Here is a 20126-nt window from a genome sequence, read left to right as displayed (position 1 = left end):
AATACTCCTGTAATATTAAAAAAATATTTATGATATTTTCTAAATATTATAATAACATTATTTTAATTTTTTAATAATATTCATGTAACATTCTAGGAACATTTTGCGCTTATAGGGATATTTTCATGCAATGTGGGAAGTTATGAATTTGGTAACACAATACAAAAAGAAATATTAATATTAAGTTTTATGATTGTTATAGCTGTTTTTAAAAATATTAAAATCAGCTGTAACAATCAAAAGATCTGTTCTTTTTGCCTGAACTTTTGCACCAGTTTATCTTTCTTCCTTTTCTCTCCAGGAGAAAAAAAGAGGAAGAAAGATGAATTGGTGCAAAAGTTCAGGCTTAGAAACACAAGCATTTATTAGTACAGTTCCGTACAATGATAAATTTAAGAATATGGACTCTGATAATCCAAAGATTGTTTACATAGATGACACATAATATAATTTATATAATATACCTTTATCACATCTTTCCTTCTTTTCTCCAACGTGATGAGTCTGAAGAAATCAGCTGAAAAGAATACTATTGATTGAGCAAAATACCAGAATTATCTGAGTATATGCTAAATAATATTACAATGAAGATCGTATCTGTTGTTTTAATATTTCGCCACAATTTGAATTTACATTGTGTTTAACTTGAAATATTTTTATTTAAAAATTATCGATAAGTGCGCTTTTTCTTTATCAACTGTCGATAATTATCGATAGTGAGAATTTTCTCATCAAATTATCTACAGAGTTTCAATATTGTTGAAGTGGCGCTGAGTACGTACATCAAAAAAGCCATAATTGCTTGTTTCTTTGTTACGATTGTCATGTTTACATTTCCTAATTGAAATTATTGGAAATAATCTCTGTATCATTGAAGTAGCTCGGCTCGAAATATGGCTAAGACAAAAACAATTAGCAAGGGATGCCCCAAATGTGAGCAGCAGGTATTTAGATAAATTCCTATCATGTGTAATAATTCATACATCTTTTTTAATAATTATATTCACACACATACGATATGCCTTTCGTATATTTATGAAGTTACATATGTTCTATTTATATAATGTAATGATTCACGTTTGTTATGAAAGATGCACTTTTATTTTTATTATTTATTGAATGTTTCTGTAATATTTATCTTATATATATTTATTAAGTTTTCTCAAAATTTAATATTGAAATTATCCGCAAAGTATCCAATAAAATATGCAAAATTTTTTGTAGATGAATGCATTTTCTCATCGAAGTTTCATTTATTAATTGATGAATGAGATAACGGTTATTAAATTATTATTTATACTTGTATATTATTTACTATTTTTTTAAAAATCTTATTAATAATATATCATTTTAAGGATTTGATATATTTTGTACCTTGAAATATTTTATATCTTCCTTTACTGATATTGATTAAATTAATTGTCTATAAATTGTATGCTAAGTTGAAAATATTATCAATAAATTTGACTGCTTCTCTTATAATAAGGTACCTGTTGCCTGTAAAGCTTGTCCTTGTGGACATTCTTTTTTCAATGCAAGACGTAATTCTATCAAAAGTCCACCCAGTCCCGACAGTGGAGTGATGAAAACAAGAAGAACGAATCGCATTAAACGAGAGAAGCCAAATTATTATGATGCTTTGGAATATGATAAGCAGATGAAAAAAAGTGCCAAGGTAGAATAGAATATTGCTTTTAATATTAACATTTTGCGTACACATAGATTTATTTGATCGTAATTCTGTTTTAGTTTGTACTATTACTATGCATAACATATTAAATTTGTTTAATTTTTTAATATATGTAATAATATTGTATTGTAATACATTATTATATTGTTTGAAAGAATATTTGATATTCTTAATGCATGTATATAAAAGCTATTTTATACTTTTAGATCAGAAGGACTACAGACAATTCAAATGATATTGATTGTCGTCAGTTGAACAAAAAGAAAAAACGAAAAGGAAAGGGAAAGGGCAAGAGTGGCAGTAACAGTGGTATGGGTGATGATGACGATGAAATGGATGGAATCAATGGATTATCTCCAGAGAAACAGCTCACTTGTTCTCTCATATTGCAAGAACTGAACAACAAGATGAGAGTGGTAGCCTGGAAGCCTACGTGAAATCTGCAATATAGATATATATATCTCTGACGATCTCAATGACCATTAGTGATTATCTTATCGGTGCATTAAAAGTTCAGACACTACCTGCTGGTGTATTCAAAGTTTCAGAAACACTATCGCGTCTCTGGATTGCACAATGGTAAGATGCAAATGAAACAGAGTTTATACAGTACAATACACTACGTACATTGATCTTCTAAGATATTGAAAAAGTTGTCGAATTTACATTGATTTTAGTCCCTATACAGAAATAACTGCCATGAAAGTCTCTGATTGCTGTAATTTTTCATAGCATCCTTATGGATCACTTTTTTTATTGTGATTGAGAATTGTGATGTTAATGTTCTGCATATGAAACGTGTAAACTTGTAACTCTAGATTACGTCCTACTTATATTTTACATTTAGCGCTAAATATATGTCTGATTCTCAAAATTATTCTTAGAATTCTGATAAGGAAATACTGAACGGATAATACTGGATAATCAGACTATCTTAGATAATGTCTCAGTCAGACTGCCATATATAGCGCTTTAAATGCAAATAGAGACTTTATACTTTAATAAATAAAATCTTCCGAGATTATTTGTATAGGATATTACGTACATATATATCTAACAGAAATTATGTGTATATATATATATGTATATATAATTTTGAATTTATTTGCGTCCATTATTTCAAGGTATTTGTGACCTAATATTCATAGAAACATTTATTCTTCCTTTTTATCCAGAAATATATGCTTACGAAATTTTTAAATATACTTATAACTCACCTTGTGTATGTATATACATATATATACGCATATATACATATATACACATACCTATTTAAAGATTAAAAAAAGAAATACGTAAAATTCATGACTTAACATGTACATATTTAGACCTAATAAAAAAAATTTATATTATAGATTATATTGTAAAGATTTTATATTATAGATTATTTATCATCATTTTTTAAATATTATTCATATATCCATTTGAATTAATTTACTTTCTATGTGATAGTCATCTTTTCATATATATATATATATATATAAACAATGTTTACACTAAGACTATTAAATTAATAAGAGATTTTGTATATAATTGTAATAATATGTAAAATGTAAATAATAAAAATAAGATAAGAAAACTTTTTGGAGATTGTTTATATGTTTATTAGGATTCGTGAGACATATGTACTCATGAACATTATTGTTTATACATTCACAAAACATACGTAATTTAAAACTCTCACCGAATGTTAATTAAATTTATTTGAAAGAATACTTGGCAGAATGGATGTGTTGAAAATATTGAAATACAATGAGAAAATGTCAGAAATAATTTAAGAATAAAATGAATAAATAAAGCATGAATATGTAAGTTTCTAATCTATCTCATTAAATTTATCTAATAAAGATATTCTGTCTTAATACATGTATAAAAATGGCAGGGAGTCCATCTTGGAGATATTCAGTAAGCATTAATATGTTCTTTTTTGTGACAACTGTTACGATTTATTTATTTTCCTATTACACATTAAATCACTTTATAGTCAACGATCACATTTTCAAAATAATTTATCCTTTTATGGTAGTGTCCCCTTGACGATTGTTATTCGGCATTCACGGGCAGCTTTGTTGGGTTTGTTTGGTTCTCGTTGAAAACCAAAAGCAAAGGCAAACCCCCTATGACCATACACGTACCCATACACAAAAAACACACAGTGTAGCTTCCAGTTACATCGCGAAGATAACCTGGAATAATATCAATTATTATATAATCAATATAATATATAGCAATCAAAATCAATAAGAATTTATTAGAAATATGTAACTATATCGTTAAAAAGAAAGAAACGAATTACATGAAAATAAATAAATACGTTAATTTTAGTATATATGTGTAAATTCATGTAAACACGCTTAGGATGAAAATAAATTGCACACATTAAAATATTTACGAGAATATCCTTAAAGCGTGTTTACGTGAATTTACATACATATACTAAATTAACGTATTTATTTTCATGCAATTCGTTTTTTCTTTTTAACGATATAGTTACATATTTCTAATAAATCTCAATTGAGATTGTAATTTATTATTGTATTTGCTTCACAATGTATTTCGTTATTTATTTTTATTTATAAAGTTCAGAATTTGCGAAAATATATATTATTCAATATGTAGAACATCTTAACATTATATAATAATTATAATATCTCAATATAACTCAAATACTATTAGTAACTTGACATTTTCTCTAAAGAAAAATCGATTTCGAATTAGTGATGGCTGCAGTAATTTATTATTCTATTTTATCTATTTTATAAAATCATTCGAGCAATTAACTATAACGTACAAGTTTATCAAGATAAAAAATATATCAACATCGAATTATTTAACATAATTTAAATAAAAATCTAGACAAATACATAAAAACACAAAGCTGAGAAAACGTAAACAATAATCTTCAAAAATAATAATATCAAAACAATTAAAAAAGGCGATTATTAATGTGATTCAAAAGTCATATAATTATTCATAAAAATTATTAAACATAAAATTGCTTGATGACAAAAAAATCGTAATTTTTATCCTATGTTGCACACATCGATCGCTATTTACTTATTAGAAAAAAGCAAGCCTGCAAGAGAGACCAGCGGTGGTTGAAACAAAGAGCAACCCTGGCGGTACATTATGTATACGTGTGTGCGAGTGCAGCTTCTATATTTTTATCTCCGCACTCTTAAACGTAATTATGCGGATAATTAACGCAATATATAGTACAATATGTGGCTCAATATTTTCTCTATTGTCTCTGGAGTGAGTCGCGCGTGTATTTTTCCATAGTCACACATACATAGAAAAGTCGATCAAATTAAAGGGAAGACAAGAAAAAGGGAATCTGCAGTTCGATCTAAATTAAAGAGCATTTGCTGCCTTTGAGAAGTGATTGTAGCGTACGGTTCCGGGGCAAGAAAGTGACATCGTTACTGGTTGTTACCTGCGAGAGGCGGAATGGAGATCGCTCCAAAGCTCTGGAACATCCTCACGAGACCGTAGCTGGACGATATTTTGTCGGTGCCGTATTGATCGGCGAGCAGGACGGGAACTAGGAGGAACCAACAGCCTAGGCACAACCCGTACATGCCGACGGAACACGCCAGTACATAAAAGGAGTGAGCCATCGGAATCGCCAAGACCGCTACGCCAGCACCGACCACGCTGCTCAATGAAAAAGAGACGTTCAATAATTTAATAGTTATATACTTTCGTTTCAACGCCCCCGGAACGAAAGAATCCGCCTGAAGATATTTAAAGCAGATATCACATTGGGATAATTAATTGTTCGTTCATTAAATATTCAAACCGATGATATCCCAGAATATTTCTCAGGATCCTAAAATATCTTCTAAACGCGTTAAATTGCAATCTCTAAGTATCACGCGTGAAGCGAATAGAAGCGATCCATAAATATTTCCTGGAATCGATCTTCATAAGTTATTTATCGGGAATACAGACATAATTATAATTATAATTAATTGTGTCTCTTTCTCCAACTAATGCGACGTCTCGGCAATCTTACGACGCGAATTGAACTCTGAAATAGAGTTTGAGATGTGTGTCACACGTGAATGAAATATCGCTAACCTGCCAATGTATCCTTTCCGCCGATCGAACAGCTTGAGATCCGAGAGCCAGCCAAGACCGAGTCTGCCACACAAATCGAGCACGGCGGAGATGGCCACCAAGTAGCCGGCCTCCGATTTCGTGTAACCAGCGGCGTGGACGTACGCCGGCAGGTAGTACAGCATGTACGGGCTACCAGTGGACATCAGGCTGACGGAGAAGCACATCATGATGAACTGCGGATTCTTCAGCAGCGACAAGTCGAGATAGCGCGTTAGTCTCTGCATGAACGTGATCTTAGATTCCGTTGACGATGTCAGCGACAAGGACGGAATCCTGTTCGGCGGCGACGGTGGCGGCTGTTGCTGTTGTTGTTCCGGCGGACCCATCGCCGTCACAGAGGACTTCAACGATCTGAGCGACGATCTATTAGCCTTGTACACGCATGTCGAGTCCGTAGACAGATCCTCCACGCTGTGCAGGATACTGGAGCTACGAATCTTGGAAATAGGCTTCATGCGGAGACCCTCGCCCATCACATCCTTCTCTTCATCACTGTCGGTCAGCTCGACCGCCACCACGCCGCTGTTCTGGTGGAACAATTCGTTCAGCATGTTGTGTCGGGCAGTTGGATCGTTGGCGAACAATAATTCCAATTTTTGTTGTTTTGATTTGTCCTGATCCTGTAGAAAAGACAGCCGATGGATGAATATTATAAATTGCCATTGAATTGTTATAGCCGATATTGATTAGTTATTATTACATATTGAGCATTTCCGTCTATAAACAAAATGAGGCGTTTGCAATATTTTATAAAGAAAATATATTTAATTACATATTTTACAAATAATTTGCATGTATACATAATAAATATTAATATCAATAGTAGATATATGTATAACGTATATCAATTGAGCATTCAATTGTACCTGGTCTTTCAGTTCTTTCTCGATCTTCTTCACCGAGACGTCTTCCTCAGGAGCATAATTTTCGTCCAGTGGTCGGTACAGGGTCGCACTGACACATACGTGCAGCATGCAACCGCCTAATAGCAATATTGTGCCGTGAAAGCCGAAGTCTTTCACCAGAAATTCGATCAGAAGCGGGAATACGAAGCTACCCGCGGCAGTGCCGGACACGCAGATCCCATTTGCCAAAGCGCGATGCTTGTCGAAGTATTGCGATACCAGGATTATACCTGGAGTCGTCGACAAGCCACCGCCGATACCTGCAAGGACACTTTTAACTTTGCTTCTTCAATAAAATACGATATTGGAAGTGCTCGACGATGCGAAAGATGTAACGTGTAAGATATGAAGAACTGATGGAAGAATCAGGTCACAAGATTGAGAAATTCAAATTGTACAAACCTGTCAGCACTCCAAATGTAAAAAAGAGGTGTATTAATCGCGTGGCAAAGTAACTAGTTGTAAGTCCTAGAGCGCAGAAAAGTCCTCCCACGAAAACTACCGTTCGACAGCTGTACTTCTGGCAGAGCATACTCGTCACAGGAGCTGCGAAACGAAATATCGATTTAGCGCGCCTCGATTAAATATTATATCGACGTAAAAGGACAAGGTCAGCTAACGACGGATCATAGGCATACGCGAGTTACGTTCCTTTTTTCCCCCGAGAAACTGAGGTCACGGAGACAGAGAAGCCTGAACGACAACGATGACTTACCAAGCGCTAAACATAGGCACGTCAGAATCGCTGGTATCCAAGACGCGACCGAGGCTGATGACTCCTTGAAAGTCTCCATGACCTCGACGTACAGCACACCATAGGACTTGACCAATCCGGCCACCCAGAACTGCACGAAGAAGGCGCCGAACACCACCACCCAGCCGTAACCACCATCTAGAGGGACGTACGTGGTGTTTCGGGGTTTCTTCGTCTCGTTTCTTTGCCGGGATTTCCTTCTTTTCGGAGCTGCATATCTGACGGATCTGGATTAGCATTTAGCTGTTATTATATAAGCGAATAATTACGTATAGATTGGGAAAATGCAAAACTACCCTCGACTACGTTTCACAGTAATCTCATCGATTACGATAATTTCTATTTTTTTTAATCTTAACATATTTGGAAGCTACTGAGAAAAGTTGAAAGATTATAATAACAATTTACTAAACAGAAACAGAATCTGTAATGTAAACTTTATTCGTAAAAGGAATCGTATCTAAAGAAAAATGGATTAGCATAATTTAACATGCACGAACTAAAATTAAATGTATGTTTAAGATTATTTACATCTTCATATTTCTTAAAGAATATAAGATTTACTACATTTTTTATATATATCTGTAAGATTTATTACACGTTTTCGTTTCCTTCGAAAAAAATCATCAGAAAATCGTTAATGGAAACGACACGTTTCGCATGCAACAGCTCAATACTGCGATAAACAGCGCGCTGAACAAAAGAAGGATCAAACGCGTGTAAATTTATCGCATAAGCAAGCATGTACATAATCGGCGCTCGTTTGTCGATACCTGGTTACACACCCCCGACAATATTCACTCCAACACCGACCTGAGCTCTCTAGATTTGGCGATGAGCGGCCGGGCAGTGAGGCTGGATATCGTCAGCAGGTTGTCGTTGTCCTCGTCCTCGACGACGGTGCCTTCGGGGCTCTGCAGGTGCGGCGGTACGATTGGCGTCGACGTTGCCGTCGCCTGCACCGCCAAGGACGCCGGCCGCTTCGGTGACGGCACCCCGGAGGCGACGCCACTCAGATCGTACACCGGCGCCGAATGGATGGAGAACAGCGAGCCTAGCTGAGTCGCCGGCTGATCATTCATATTCTCGTCGATGAGATTGCTGCCGGTGACGGCCATCTCCTGGGACGCGGTCGTAGGGACGCTGACGTCGACGTCGGCCAACAGGCTCGACGCCCGACACGCGTCCTGAAAGCTCCATTCCCGTGGTAGCGACATGTTTCCTCGGCGGCTTCCTCGGCGGAACCGGGGGGACCGTAATACATTGGATTATATTGCTTGGTTGGTCGCGCGTGATTTAGTCGATCGGTCTCTCTGGTCTTTCGTCCAGCAGCTCCTCGAGCTCTTTCTTCGCTCTTTGTCACCGCCTGGTGTTCACCCTCGCCTGCTTCTCCACTGACTGGAGAACGGATAATTCTGCCTCTATAACTTGGACACGATGTCTATCTGTATAGGGACGCTGTTATGATCATACAACCCTTGTGTCTTTCCTTCCCTTTGATTATACCGAAAGCTCCTCGGTAAGGAGGGCTTCGGTGTCTCTTGATTTAATTTTCAAAGACGAGCTTGACAAATTACTTGAACTCGAGGTACAGAAATGTCAACGATCGATGATCAGCGTTTTCTTGTCTAGCTGCCAAAACACTTCTCCCGACTTTGTAATGTAGACTGAGACTTACTGAGACTCTTTCAGTGAACACGAGTGAGGTGCGCACGCAGACTGGTGGAGGGTTGCTACTAACTGGAAATTTACAGTGGGATCGATACATCGGTGACGCTGACGCGCAAAGGCATCTTCACGGAAATCACCCACGACCCACGTGCAAACGAACTGACAGGGGAAAAACCACGCGTGTGACCATCGCCAGACAAGAATCATCATTTTTGAACGGGAGAAACTGGGTTACATGAATATGGAACTATTCATAAGTTTTTTGATAAAAGAGAGAGGTTGACGAGAGAACTATACACATTTTAAGTATTCATTTCACTTTGTGTAAAAAAACGTTAATAGCCGAAATTGGATGAAATTTAATTGTTCTGAAAAAATAAAATCCATTTTAATATATTTAAATAAAATAATTTACACTATGCTTAATTGATATACATTGTAAAAAAATGATAAATTTTCTAATAAGGGGAAAAGTCTAAATAAACAATTACACAATGCTCAGTAATTTGCACATCAAACAATTAATTAACGACCAATAGACGAGCATATAAGGATCTTATGAAATGCTGTATAAATTATTTCTCTCTTTAATAAAAAATATATACTTTTTAACTCACAGAGTCTTCTTCAGTATAAACAATTATAATTAGTTACATTAATATATAATAAATCATTATTCTACGCAATAATCTACCTTAAAATGAATCGCTTCTTTAAATAATCTGATGATCAATTCTTGAAATCTGTCGTATATCCTATGTTTTTTAAAAGGTGAAATGATTATGCCACATCATATCCAATTGAATTGTGTCAAAATATTGTATAACGGTAAGTTTTCGTTAGCCAGCGAGAATCTCGTTAAGTCCTTTATATGATGTCATGATGTAAAATAATGCTAAATATGTAAATTGAATGCTTTAATGTGTAAAAAAATATTTAAAAAGTCTAATTTCTCCACAAATATATAGTTCTCGTATATAATTTTTAAGTTTTGACGTCTGAATGAAATTTGAGAAAATCGAAATTGTTTAGATTATTGAAATTGATTCTACATTTATATTTCCACTTCTAGAATATATATACATATATATTTCCAGAAATTCAAAACTTTATAATAAAAGAAGGAATAGCAAATTTGTATCCTTTAGACTTTGTATTAAATAAAATATATAATCGAATTATTTTGGAAAAAAATACGTTTTGTTTTAATGAGCAAAAGTATTTTGAAACGCAACGTTTCATGTAGTTGAATAAACAATTTACTTTTCATAGAGATATAATAAACACATTTCATATTTATTCATGTAGAGATATAATAAGTACTTTGTAAAGTCGAAAATCGCGGTTGTCAACTCAACTGCATAATTGATAAAATTTACATATTGCCGTCAAACGTATCATTTATTATATCAACGCAAGCCTGGAAATTTTTTTGACCTAAAGTAAATTACTAATCGCTCATAAAATGTTGCGTCCAAAATCTCATTAGAAAGCGCTTCGCATTGCGGTTTAAACTGATTATCTTTTAAACGTCGCTTGTCATTACGTCATCTTGCGTGCACTGTTCGCCCTCGATTGTCGTAATTATCTGGTAACAGCAATTGTGGAAAAAGTTTGCGCAGAGATAATAATTTCGCGAAATGCTGCATTCAAATATAATTTAATTATACACGTAAATAAGATTTTAAAAAATGATTATGATATGTCATTAATTGTATACTATTATTTAATCTATAATAATATAATTCAGTATTGTTTAATAATTTCGTCGAAAAAAAAAGATCAATTTTGTCTCATTAATTTATCTCCTTCTAATATAATGTCAAAATTCTTTATAGATAAACTCTGTACATTAAGTAAGTAGCTTTTAAGAAAATAATAACAATGAAAGCAACCGTACTGATATTAAATGTAGAAACAGATTGGCGCAGCGACTGTTTCGATTAACATTATTTGAATTTGGTGATTTCTTGATCGAACCTCGTGGCGGGGGTAACTTCTACGCGCAGCATCCGACTGGATCAATGACAAATCTCCCAACTCTCTACATCCCTTGCGCTCGCGCTCTATCTCGAGGTTCGGCATTAGCGCTTGGGCTGTTCCAAGGTGCGCTTCCCTCGGGCGTGGACTGATTTTGACATGTAATAAATAGTAGTAGGTTCCGAGTGGATCCTTGGAGATCCGTCTCGCTCCAAAGAATCGGACGAGATATCTCAGATAAGGTGCATATAATAAAGCATCAGAAATCATACGTGAGTAAGCTGCTTAAATTTCCTTTTAAAATGCGTGAATCATGATTAAAATCCAGTAAGATTTTCGATAACAACAGCAATTAATTTTAAATACGTGTTTGTATAATGCTTCAAATAAACATATAAATTAAATTATATTAATTATAAAACACAACTTTCGAACATAAGTATGTATTGAAGACGAATAAAACACGTAGAGAAACACAAATTAAAACAATATTTTGTTTGATATTGCGAAAATACAAAGAACTTTCATCATGGAAATGGGCGGAGGCTGTTTACTCTAGGAAAGGATACAAATTCAATGACCCAGTTACTCTTTTAATCTTTATTATAATCTTTAGCAATAACAAGGTCCAACGAAAATAATATAATTTATACTTTTGCAAAAATAATCTTTCCACAAGCTTACTTTTCATACAGCGGAATCTGATGTTTGTTATTGAAAATATCTAAGATTATAAATTGTAATAGATGATGTTACAATTTACGATAGTGAAAAGATAAAAATTCTTAAATATTTTATATAATTTAGCCATGTATTAAAATATCAATCACTTAATATTAATTTTTTAATATTATTTTTTTTTAATTAAACTAAAAATATATATCAAAAAAGATCTAAAACTACTCATACTTTACTAATTAATTACATTTCTTTTAATTATTGATTGCATTATAAATTGTTTATTATAACAATCGTTATTTTAATAAAGAAAATTAATTTAATACAATTTTAATACATTAAGGATATTAAGATATTAAGTTAAAAAATATGTTATATACATGTGTATAAATTATTTCACCTAATTTAGTTCATGAATGAAATTTCAATTGTCAAAAATTAGTAATTTATTGATTTAACGTAAAGATTTGTTTAAAGAGGTAGATACACGATGGAGAAATTACGTATGAAGATTGTGCTGTCACTCATCTTCATTATCTTGCACAATGCTCCACGGTTAGGACTCGTCCTCGTCAAAGCAATCAACTATAACAATCCAAGATACTTCAAGATCGGCGGTGTTCTTTCCAATGTTGACAGCAAAGAGCACTTCGAAAAAACGATTGATGTAAGATTAATAATGATAATTTTGTAATAACAACGTGTAATAATATATAACTTATAATATATTATATATATACATATATATATATAACTTGAATTTTAATAATTGTTAAATGTATCCTAAAGAGAATTCTATGCGTTATAATATACTTGTACAATATCTAGTGTATTCAATATGACTATGCATATATACATATACCTCAATTTCAGCATCTCAATTTCGATTTCCAATACGTCAATAAAGGGGTGACATACAAGCACACAGTAATCGAAATGGACTCCAACCCTATCAGAACCGCATTGAGCGTCTGCCGATCTTTGATAGCCGAACAGGTGTATGCGGTGGTGGTGTCGCATCCGCTTACAGGCGATTTATCACCGGCAGCGGTTTCTTATACAAGTGGTTTTTATCACATACCCGTGATTGGCATATCATCCAGGGACTCCGCCTTTTCGGATAAAGTATGTATAAAATAAAATAAATAATTCGCACAATTTAAGAATAGATACAGAAATTAAAGAATATTAATGCGTAAAACTAAACCGAAGGTATATTTTTTTTTTTTTTCGTAGAAATTTCATATAAGCTTACAATATTTTTAAGAAAATCCATTTGAAAATTAATACATTACTAAACACACACACCTTTTATATTATTCAAGTAAAAAACAATCTACATTGTATGATTATATGTGATTTATGATGCCGTGGTAACTAAATGGTAACATCTTTCCAGAATATTCATGTCTCATTTTTGCGTACTGTACCGCCGTATTCTCATCAAGCGGATGTTTGGGTAGAACTGCTGAAGCACTTTAACTACATGAAGATCATCTTCATCCATAGTTCCGATACAGATGGTCGCGCGCTCCTTGGACGTTTCCAGACAACGTCGCAGAATTTAGAAGATGACGTAGAAATTAAAGTGCAGGCACGTTGCACAATAATAAAGACCTTCTATCGCAATAATATTATATTATTATGTTAATTATAATAATATACCTCAACTATTATTTAATTGTATTATAATTTATAGATCTTATACTTTAGTACTTTATTCTAATAGTTTTATGTAATTTCTTTAATAATTATTATTACTTACATCATATAGAATATCTAGATTAAAAAGAAGAGTTTTCTGCTACACACCACCACTAGGGATCATTATTTCAGGTCGAATCAGTCATAGAATTCGAACCGGGATTACACAATTTCGAGGAGCAATTGAGGGAAATGAAAGGCGCACAGTCGAGAGTCTGTCTCATGTATGCTTCGTAAGTATTCATTATTTATGAATTTCGAAAATTGTTGGGAAATAAAATAAGAAATGTCATAGAGTAATGTACGAATTCTATTCTAAAATGTTCTATAACCGTACAATTAAGTAATAACATTATCTTACAATTATGATAATTATTTATCACCGACGATCTTACGTGGACTTCAATTGCGAAAATACTTCAACAAACTTCTTTGAACACGTGACAGGAAGAAAGATGCGGAAGTGATTTTCAACGACGCAGCTAATTTAAACATGACTGGCGCCGGATATGTGTGGATCGTTACCGAGCAGGCGTTGGACGCGCCAAACGCGCCAGATGGCTTGCTGGGGTTGAAGCTGATCAATGCTACTCAGGAAAAATCGCATATAACTGACAGCTTGTTAGTATATGCTCTAAACTATTAATATATTTACCGGTTTTTACTGCGTTGCATATCCCAATCAATAATATTTAAAAAATAATATTTAAAAAACATTTTTTAAACATTTACTTAATATTTTTACATTAAATAAATATTTAAAAAGTATTTTTTAAATATTTTTTAAAATATTTTGTGTGCTGATTGGGTATCTGTCTTTACCTAGGGGATCGATATTTTTTAAGCTTATTTAGATATTATACATCTCGAATAATTAAATATAATTATGTAATAATAAAAGAAAATATAAAAAATAACACAATAAGAGTTTTTTTACAAGCTAGTGGGTCTTACTTCAAAGAAATTCTAAATAGTTCCTTAAAAACTTATCTTTCCTACATTTATTTCTCTGCGTACTGTTTAGATATGTTCTCGTATCCGCATTGCGAGCGATGAATCAGACGGAGAAGATCACCGAAGCACCGAAGGACTGCAGCGATTCCGGCTCCATATGGGAAACCGGCAAGACTCTTTTCCAGTATGATCATCTCTTATATCTAATTCTCTGAGAAATTCGAAACTTTTTTTCTATCAATCTCTGATTATAGCAATAGAAGTTCTATCACGTTGTTTTTATCCTTTGTTATTTATCTCTTCAGATATATTCGCAAGCAAGTATTACCGCATGGTTCGACGGGTCGAGTGGCATTTGACGATAACGGGGACCGCATATTCGCCGAGTATGACATAGTTAACATCCAATACACAGGTCTAGACAACAATAAGACGCAAATGTCCGTCGGCCAGTACTTTTATCCCGCTGTGAGTAGACAATTTAACAAGCATCCTGTGTAAAATGGCACATCCTGTGTTAGTCACAGTTCGAATGTAATGATTCTTTGTTACTGAATAGAATGGTACCAAGATGAAACTGCGAGTGAACGAATCCAACATTATATGGCCGGGTCGTTTGAAGATCAAACCCGAGGGTTTCATGATACCCACTCACTTGAAAGTGCTAACAATCGAGGAAAAGCCATTCGTTTATGTTCGCGAATTACCCGATAATGAGGTCAAGTGTCTACCTGAGGAGATCGCATGTCCGTACTTCAATCCAACAGACGGTGCGTTAACAGAATAGTAGAGACTTGTTTTCAACCAAATTATTATTTTAATTTATGGAATAATATTTGTCATCTTACTAGCTTGGATAGAACTATTAATCTTTTTTTCCTATTAACCCATAGAAAAAAAGATTAAAGCCAATGAGTTAAAATTATTTACAAGCGATTCTGTTGATTGAATTAATCATTAGTTGACTTATTTGGAGTTTGGTTCAAGTTGTGTGTCTTGAGAATTTTTAGTTCAATTTATTAGATTTATTAATTTATTCTCTATAAACATTACATCTGCTCAAAGAAGTTGTTAATGTTTCCATTACGTTAGATCAATAGTATTCAAAACTACTTAGAAAATATAATAGAATATAATTAATTTTTTTCTTTTCAATAGATAAACAAATATTTTGCTGCAAAGGATACTGTGTGGATTTACTAAAGGAATTGTCGAAAACGATTAACTTCACGTACAGTTTAGCTCTGTCACCGGATGGTCAGTTTGGCAGCTACGTGATCAAAAACACTTCAGGTAAGTAACAGAATTATAGAATTTTATATTATATAAATATAAGATATTAAATTTTTAAACAAAGGATAAAAGTATTCAGAGAATCCATTTGAATTCTATCTAGTATCTAAATTAATTTTTAGGCATCAAGGGATTAATAATTTAAATTTCTACCTTGTGTTTTTTCCTGTTCTTTTCTCGCGTTTCCACACATCAAAAGTTGGAGGAAAGAAAGAATGGACAGGTCTTATTGGTGAGATAGTCAACGAACGAGCGGACATGATCGTCGCACCATTAACAATCAATCCAGAGCGTGCCGAGTTTATCGAATTCAGTAAGCCGTTCAAGTATCAAGGCATCACTATCCTTGAGAAAAAGGTATTTTTCTTAATTCTCTATACAAGATAAAAACGTCATACATTTTATGCAAAAATAAATATGTATATTTTTCTGAGTTTAGCCTTCAAGATCATCCACTCTAGTCTCTTTTTTACAACCATTCAGCAATACCCTTTGGATTCTCGTGATGGTATCGGTGCACGTAGTGGCGTTGGTTTTGTATCTACTCGATCGATTTTCACCCTTCGGCAGATTCAAACTGGCCAACACTGACGGCACTGAGGAAGATGCCCTCAATCTATCCAGTGCTATCTGGTTCGCTTGGGGTGTATTATTGAATAGCGGTATAGGAGAGGGTAAGATATTACTCTTTCATCTCTTTTTCATTCATTTCATAATCAGATGTCGCACTTGGAGGGAGAAACTTAGAAAAGAAAAAATAATTACAAATTTAAAGTTCAAGTCGAAGTATCTTTAAACTAGAGATCTCGAATATACGACTTAAATCGTTTTCTACGTGGCCATTTAATTGTTAATCAAATTTTTTATTGTCATTTATGTTTTGTAGGTACTCCACGAAGTTTTTCCGCGCGTGTGCTGGGAATGGTGTGGGCCGGATTCGCTATGATCATCGTCGCATCGTACACCGCTAATTTGGCGGCGTTCCTCGTTTTGGAGCGACCAAAAACTAAACTCACCGGCATCAACGACGCTCGAGTAAGGATTAAAAATTAAAATTAACCATGTTCCTTACTGAGAATCAATGTATCTGGTATGCAATCGGATATAAACACTTGTGACGTTTATTTGTAAAGCTCAGGAATACGATGGAGAATTTGACATGTGCAACAGTGAAGGGATCTGCCGTGGACATGTACTTTAGACGCCAAGTAGAATTGTCTAATATGTATCGTACAATGGAGGCGAATAACTATGACACTGCCGAAGATGCGATTCGCGACATTAAAATTGGGTAAGCATTGCGATTTTTAGGACCGTTAATCCTTTGCTTAAGTTGAAAATTTTAGATTATTGAATTATTAAATACGTATTAAATCTATAATCTTAAAATCTCATTACGCTTTCAGTATTTTCGACCTCGTATGTTGTGTAAAATAATTGAAGCACAATCTAACATATATTCTATTAACGAACTATTTAACAGACGTTTAAATATTTTTATCGACATCAATAATCGTGTCATTTAATATGTTTTGCACGTCAACGTGATCACATTGCTCTTTTTCCCGTCAGGAAATTGATGGCCTTTATCTGGGATAGCTCACGACTGGAATTCGAAGCAGCTCAAGATTGCGAATTAGTGACGGCTGGTGAACTATTTGGCCGTTCAGGTTACGGAATTGGTTTGCAAAAAGGATCGCCTTGGGCGGATGCTGTGACATTGGCGATCTTAGACTTCCACGAAAGTGAGTGTGCAACAAGTCTTCATGCAAAGCACTTCATACTCGCGCAATTCCAATTTTCGTTTCAGCGAGATTTGTTACTTTCTTCTAATTATGATTCTTTTCCAGGTGGTTTCATGGAAAGCCTCGATAATCTTTGGATCTTGCATGGCAATGTGCAACAATGCGAGCAATTTGAAAAAATGCCAAATACTCTCGGCCTGGAGAACATGGCAGGGGTGTTCATCGTCGTCGGTGTTGGTATCGGCGGCGGAGTCGCTCTAATTATAATCGAAATGGCATACAAGAAGCATCAAATACGTAAACAGAGAAAGATGGAACTAGCAAGACACGCCGCCGACAAGTGGCGAGGGATGATCGAGGTAATTCAATTTAATCAATTTAAAGAAGTTGACAGGATTGATTTAATTAAATTACAAATTAATCGAAATAATTAAGTTATTCCGGTCACGGTACAATTTTACTTGCGAAAGCATTGTCTTAAAATTATTTATTAAGGAATTTCTTAAAGTTACCTAACAAGAAATCCTTAAAATCTACTTTTGAGATACTTAATCCTTATTTCCATGAGACTTTAGCACTATTAGATCGTATCTCATACACTTTTACCGTCAATTATTGCATTCTATTGTTTCGTAAGCAGAAACGGAAAACTTTGCGGGCATCGATAGTCACGCAGCGAAGGATCCAGAGCAACGGTCTGAACGATCCCGCAACGGTGAGCTTAGCGGTCGACACAGTCGCCAGGGCAAACGTGGGTTCGCGCAGTCCAGGTCGCGCTTGGCCCGGTGACAGCGACCTAAGACAACGGCCAATCCCTCGCTCCGACGACATCCGATTGTCGCCTGCCGCCTACACTGCCGACGTGTCGCATCTCATAGTCTAATCTTACGTTGATTTGTAGTTTTTTACTGAATAAGAAGTCGCCAATCATTCCTAGTAGATCGTCGATTACAATATGAGATGAAACTCATCCAAATACCTTCCTTGCATAATGAAATATGATCGGGGAATGATCGTGAATAACTGTAGGATATATTTAAAATGATTAATATCGTTCGCTTGTTAGATGTTTATAGAAAATTGTGATGGACTTAAAAATATTTCTGATATTGATTGAATCGTTGCAGATGAAATGTTGTTTGTTTTATGTAAATGATTTTGAGATGACCTAATTTTTGGAAAAACAAATTGTACGTAATTAAAATATTTAAATAAGGTTAATCAAATTCATGTGAGTATTTTTAAATTTAACTTAATGATAAATGTGAAAAAGTTAATAGCCCACTGACTTTTTACTTTATTTGCCACAACGAGAAAGAAATATTGTGCTTAAATATATAAATATATTTATTATGAATATATCACTGATGTTTTGTCGATTGTAAAGATATATCAAAATATAACTAATTTGTTTCACATAAGATTTTCTCTTCAGACTTAAATCTAAGATTTTCCATTGTAAAACTATTAATTAAGTTACTTTATCAATACAGTGAATCCATCGAAAACAGGAATTAAATTATTATAAGATTTGCACGCTTTCATTACATACTTTCAACATTTTAGTTCATCCTCTAAATATTCACTTGTTTCGTTTTAAAAATAAAGAATAGACAATTCATTATCAATTTTCATGAAATATATCTAGATACATCATAAAAATCTCTTTCTTTATCTTGATTTTTATCTTGAACAATGTAAAAATTTCATTTCAGTTGATTATAAATTGCAAACAAGTTCTTCAAATTTCATGAGCATAACATATTGCTAATCTAATTATAAGATATCATGATGGCCAAATGGTAGTCGGTGCTCCTCATATTATTGATACTGTCCTTGGTGTTTATAAAATTATAAAATTTCGCGTGGAATAATTTAAATATCCAAATTAATTAAATAGGTGGATGAGGAATGAATACTGAGTAATTTTGAAGAGTATTTAACTCTTGCCAGTGATAGAGTTAACCATATCCTGGTGTTGCCGAGGAATATCCCGGTGTTACAGACGGATATCCCGATGTGGAAGGATAGCTCACAGTGGAGACGGAAGATTGGCTCGGATAATTTTGTTGTCCAATAAACGTTCCGCTCGACGCACTAGCGCTGGCTGAACTTGAGGCGGTCGCAAAACTTGAGCCCTCAGCTGGTCCGCTCAACTTTATCACATCACCAATTATTGGAAAGTTTGGAAAATCACCTGAAGGACTGGCCGCGAAACTCAAACCCTGAGCTGGTCCGCTCAACTTTATTATACCACCTGTTACTGGAAAGTTTGAAAGACCACCTGAAGTACCGGGGACAAAGGAAGCACTTGCAGCTGGTGATGCGAATCCTTGTTGTCCATACGGTGGTAAATATGTAGGCGCGGGTGTTGATACAGACACAGGTTGGTTGACAGGAGGTAGATATGTAGCAGGCGGACGTGTAGGTCGTGGTTGTGGCCGAGGTGGAGGTAAATATGTGCGACGTGTAGGAGGAGGAGGTGGCGGTGGCGGAGGTGGTGGTGGAGGAGGAGGTGGTGGTGGTGGAGAAGGAGGAGGTGGTGGTGGTGGAGGATAAGAATAACTAGGTTGAGTGCTTGGATATATTGGGGGGGAAGGAGGTGGAGGTGGGGGCGGAGGAGGAGG

At 34.5% G+C, this 20126-nt stretch overlaps 4 protein-coding genes across 4 annotated transcripts; 3 read left to right on the top strand and 1 right to left on the bottom strand.

Annotated features, from left to right (window-relative positions):
- Positions 1–771: 771 nt before the first annotated feature.
- Positions 772–2533, top strand: LOC108726669 (UPF0547 protein C16orf87). The gene is made up of 3 exons (XM_018454367.1): positions 772–944; positions 1487–1675; positions 1897–2533. The coding sequence occupies exons 1-3, from the start codon at positions 894–896 to the stop codon at positions 2125–2127; spliced, it is 471 nt and encodes a 156-aa protein (XP_018309869.1). The 5' UTR covers positions 772–893; the 3' UTR covers positions 2128–2533.
- A 1029-nt stretch (positions 2534–3562) lies between these two features.
- On the bottom strand, positions 3563–9146 carry Sln (monocarboxylic acid transporter silnoon). The gene is made up of 7 exons (XM_018454338.1): positions 8288–9146; positions 7436–7701; positions 7123–7266; positions 6682–6980; positions 5774–6435; positions 5127–5347; positions 3563–3876 (listed from the first exon to the last, which is right to left on the bottom strand). Exons 1-7 carry the CDS (start codon positions 8689–8691, stop codon positions 3734–3736), a joined length of 2139 nt encoding a protein of 712 aa, XP_018309840.1. The 5' UTR covers positions 8692–9146; the 3' UTR covers positions 3563–3733.
- A 2106-nt stretch (positions 9147–11252) lies between these two features.
- Nmdar1 (glutamate ionotropic receptor NMDA type subunit 1) lies at positions 11253–18523 on the top strand. The gene is made up of 17 exons (XM_018454312.1): positions 11253–11397; positions 12281–12470; positions 12677–12928; positions 13203–13397; positions 13640–13740; positions 13955–14128; positions 14532–14645; positions 14767–14929; positions 15021–15231; positions 15620–15754; positions 15954–16111; positions 16194–16428; positions 16641–16789; positions 16888–17045; positions 17327–17499; positions 17605–17858; positions 18140–18523. The coding sequence occupies exons 2-17, from the start codon at positions 12294–12296 to the stop codon at positions 18380–18382; spliced, it is 2892 nt and encodes a 963-aa protein (XP_018309814.1). The 5' UTR covers positions 11253–11397; positions 12281–12293; the 3' UTR covers positions 18383–18523.
- A 775-nt stretch (positions 18524–19298) lies between these two features.
- LOC108726623 (probable H/ACA ribonucleoprotein complex subunit 1) lies at positions 19299–20058 on the top strand. The gene is made up of 2 exons (XM_018454300.1): positions 19299–19338; positions 19730–20058. Exons 1-2 carry the CDS (start codon positions 19299–19301, stop codon positions 20056–20058), a joined length of 369 nt encoding a protein of 122 aa, XP_018309802.1.
- The last annotated feature ends 68 nt before the right edge of the window (positions 20059–20126 follow it).

Source organism: Mycetomoellerius zeteki, unplaced genomic scaffold, assembly GCF_001594055.1.
Source record: "Mycetomoellerius zeteki isolate Tzet28-1 unplaced genomic scaffold, Tzet1.0 scaffold433, whole genome shotgun sequence".
Lineage (NCBI taxonomy): Eukaryota > Metazoa > Arthropoda > Insecta > Hymenoptera > Formicidae > Mycetomoellerius > Mycetomoellerius zeteki.
The sequence above is the reverse complement of the archived record's forward strand: the minus strand, read 5'-3'. Positions and strand labels throughout refer to the sequence as shown.

Bases quoted from the DNA above. Each gene is read 5' to 3' on its own strand.
- LOC108726669 (XM_018454367.1), top strand. From the start codon at position 894: ATGGCTAAGACAAAAACAATTAGCAAGGGATGCCCCAAATGTGAGCAG. The intron at 945-1,486 runs GTATTTAGATAA...TCTTATAATAAG, and splicing joins GCCCCAAATGTGAGCAGCAG to GTACCTGTTGCCTGTAAAGC. The intron at 1,676-1,896 runs GTAGAATAGAAT...TTATACTTTTAG, and splicing joins AGATGAAAAAAAGTGCCAAG to ATCAGAAGGACTACAGACAA.
- Sln (XM_018454338.1), bottom strand. From the start codon at position 8,691: ATGTCGCTACCACGGGAATGGAGCTTTCAGGACGCGTGTCGGGCGTCG. The intron at 7,702-8,287 runs GTCGGTGTTGGA...ATGCTAATCCAG, and splicing joins GCCAAATCTAGAGAGCTCAG to ATCCGTCAGATATGCAGCTC. The intron at 3,877-5,126 runs GTAACAACCAGT...ATATTATTCCAG, and splicing joins CTCCATTCCGCCTCTCGCAG to GTTATCTTCGCGATGTAACT.
- Nmdar1 (XM_018454312.1), top strand. From the start codon at position 12,294: ATGGAGAAATTACGTATGAAGATTGTGCTGTCACTCATCTTCATTATC. The intron at 14,930-15,020 runs GTGAGTAGACAA...GTTACTGAATAG, and splicing joins GCCAGTACTTTTATCCCGCT to AATGGTACCAAGATGAAACT. The intron at 17,046-17,326 runs GTAAGCATTGCG...TTTTCCCGTCAG, and splicing joins ATTCGCGACATTAAAATTGG to GAAATTGATGGCCTTTATCT.
- LOC108726623 (XM_018454300.1), top strand. From the start codon at position 19,299: ATGGTAGTCGGTGCTCCTCATATTATTGATACTGTCCTTG. The intron at 19,339-19,729 runs GTGTTTATAAAA...TCAAACCCTGAG, and splicing joins TATTATTGATACTGTCCTTG to CTGGTCCGCTCAACTTTATT.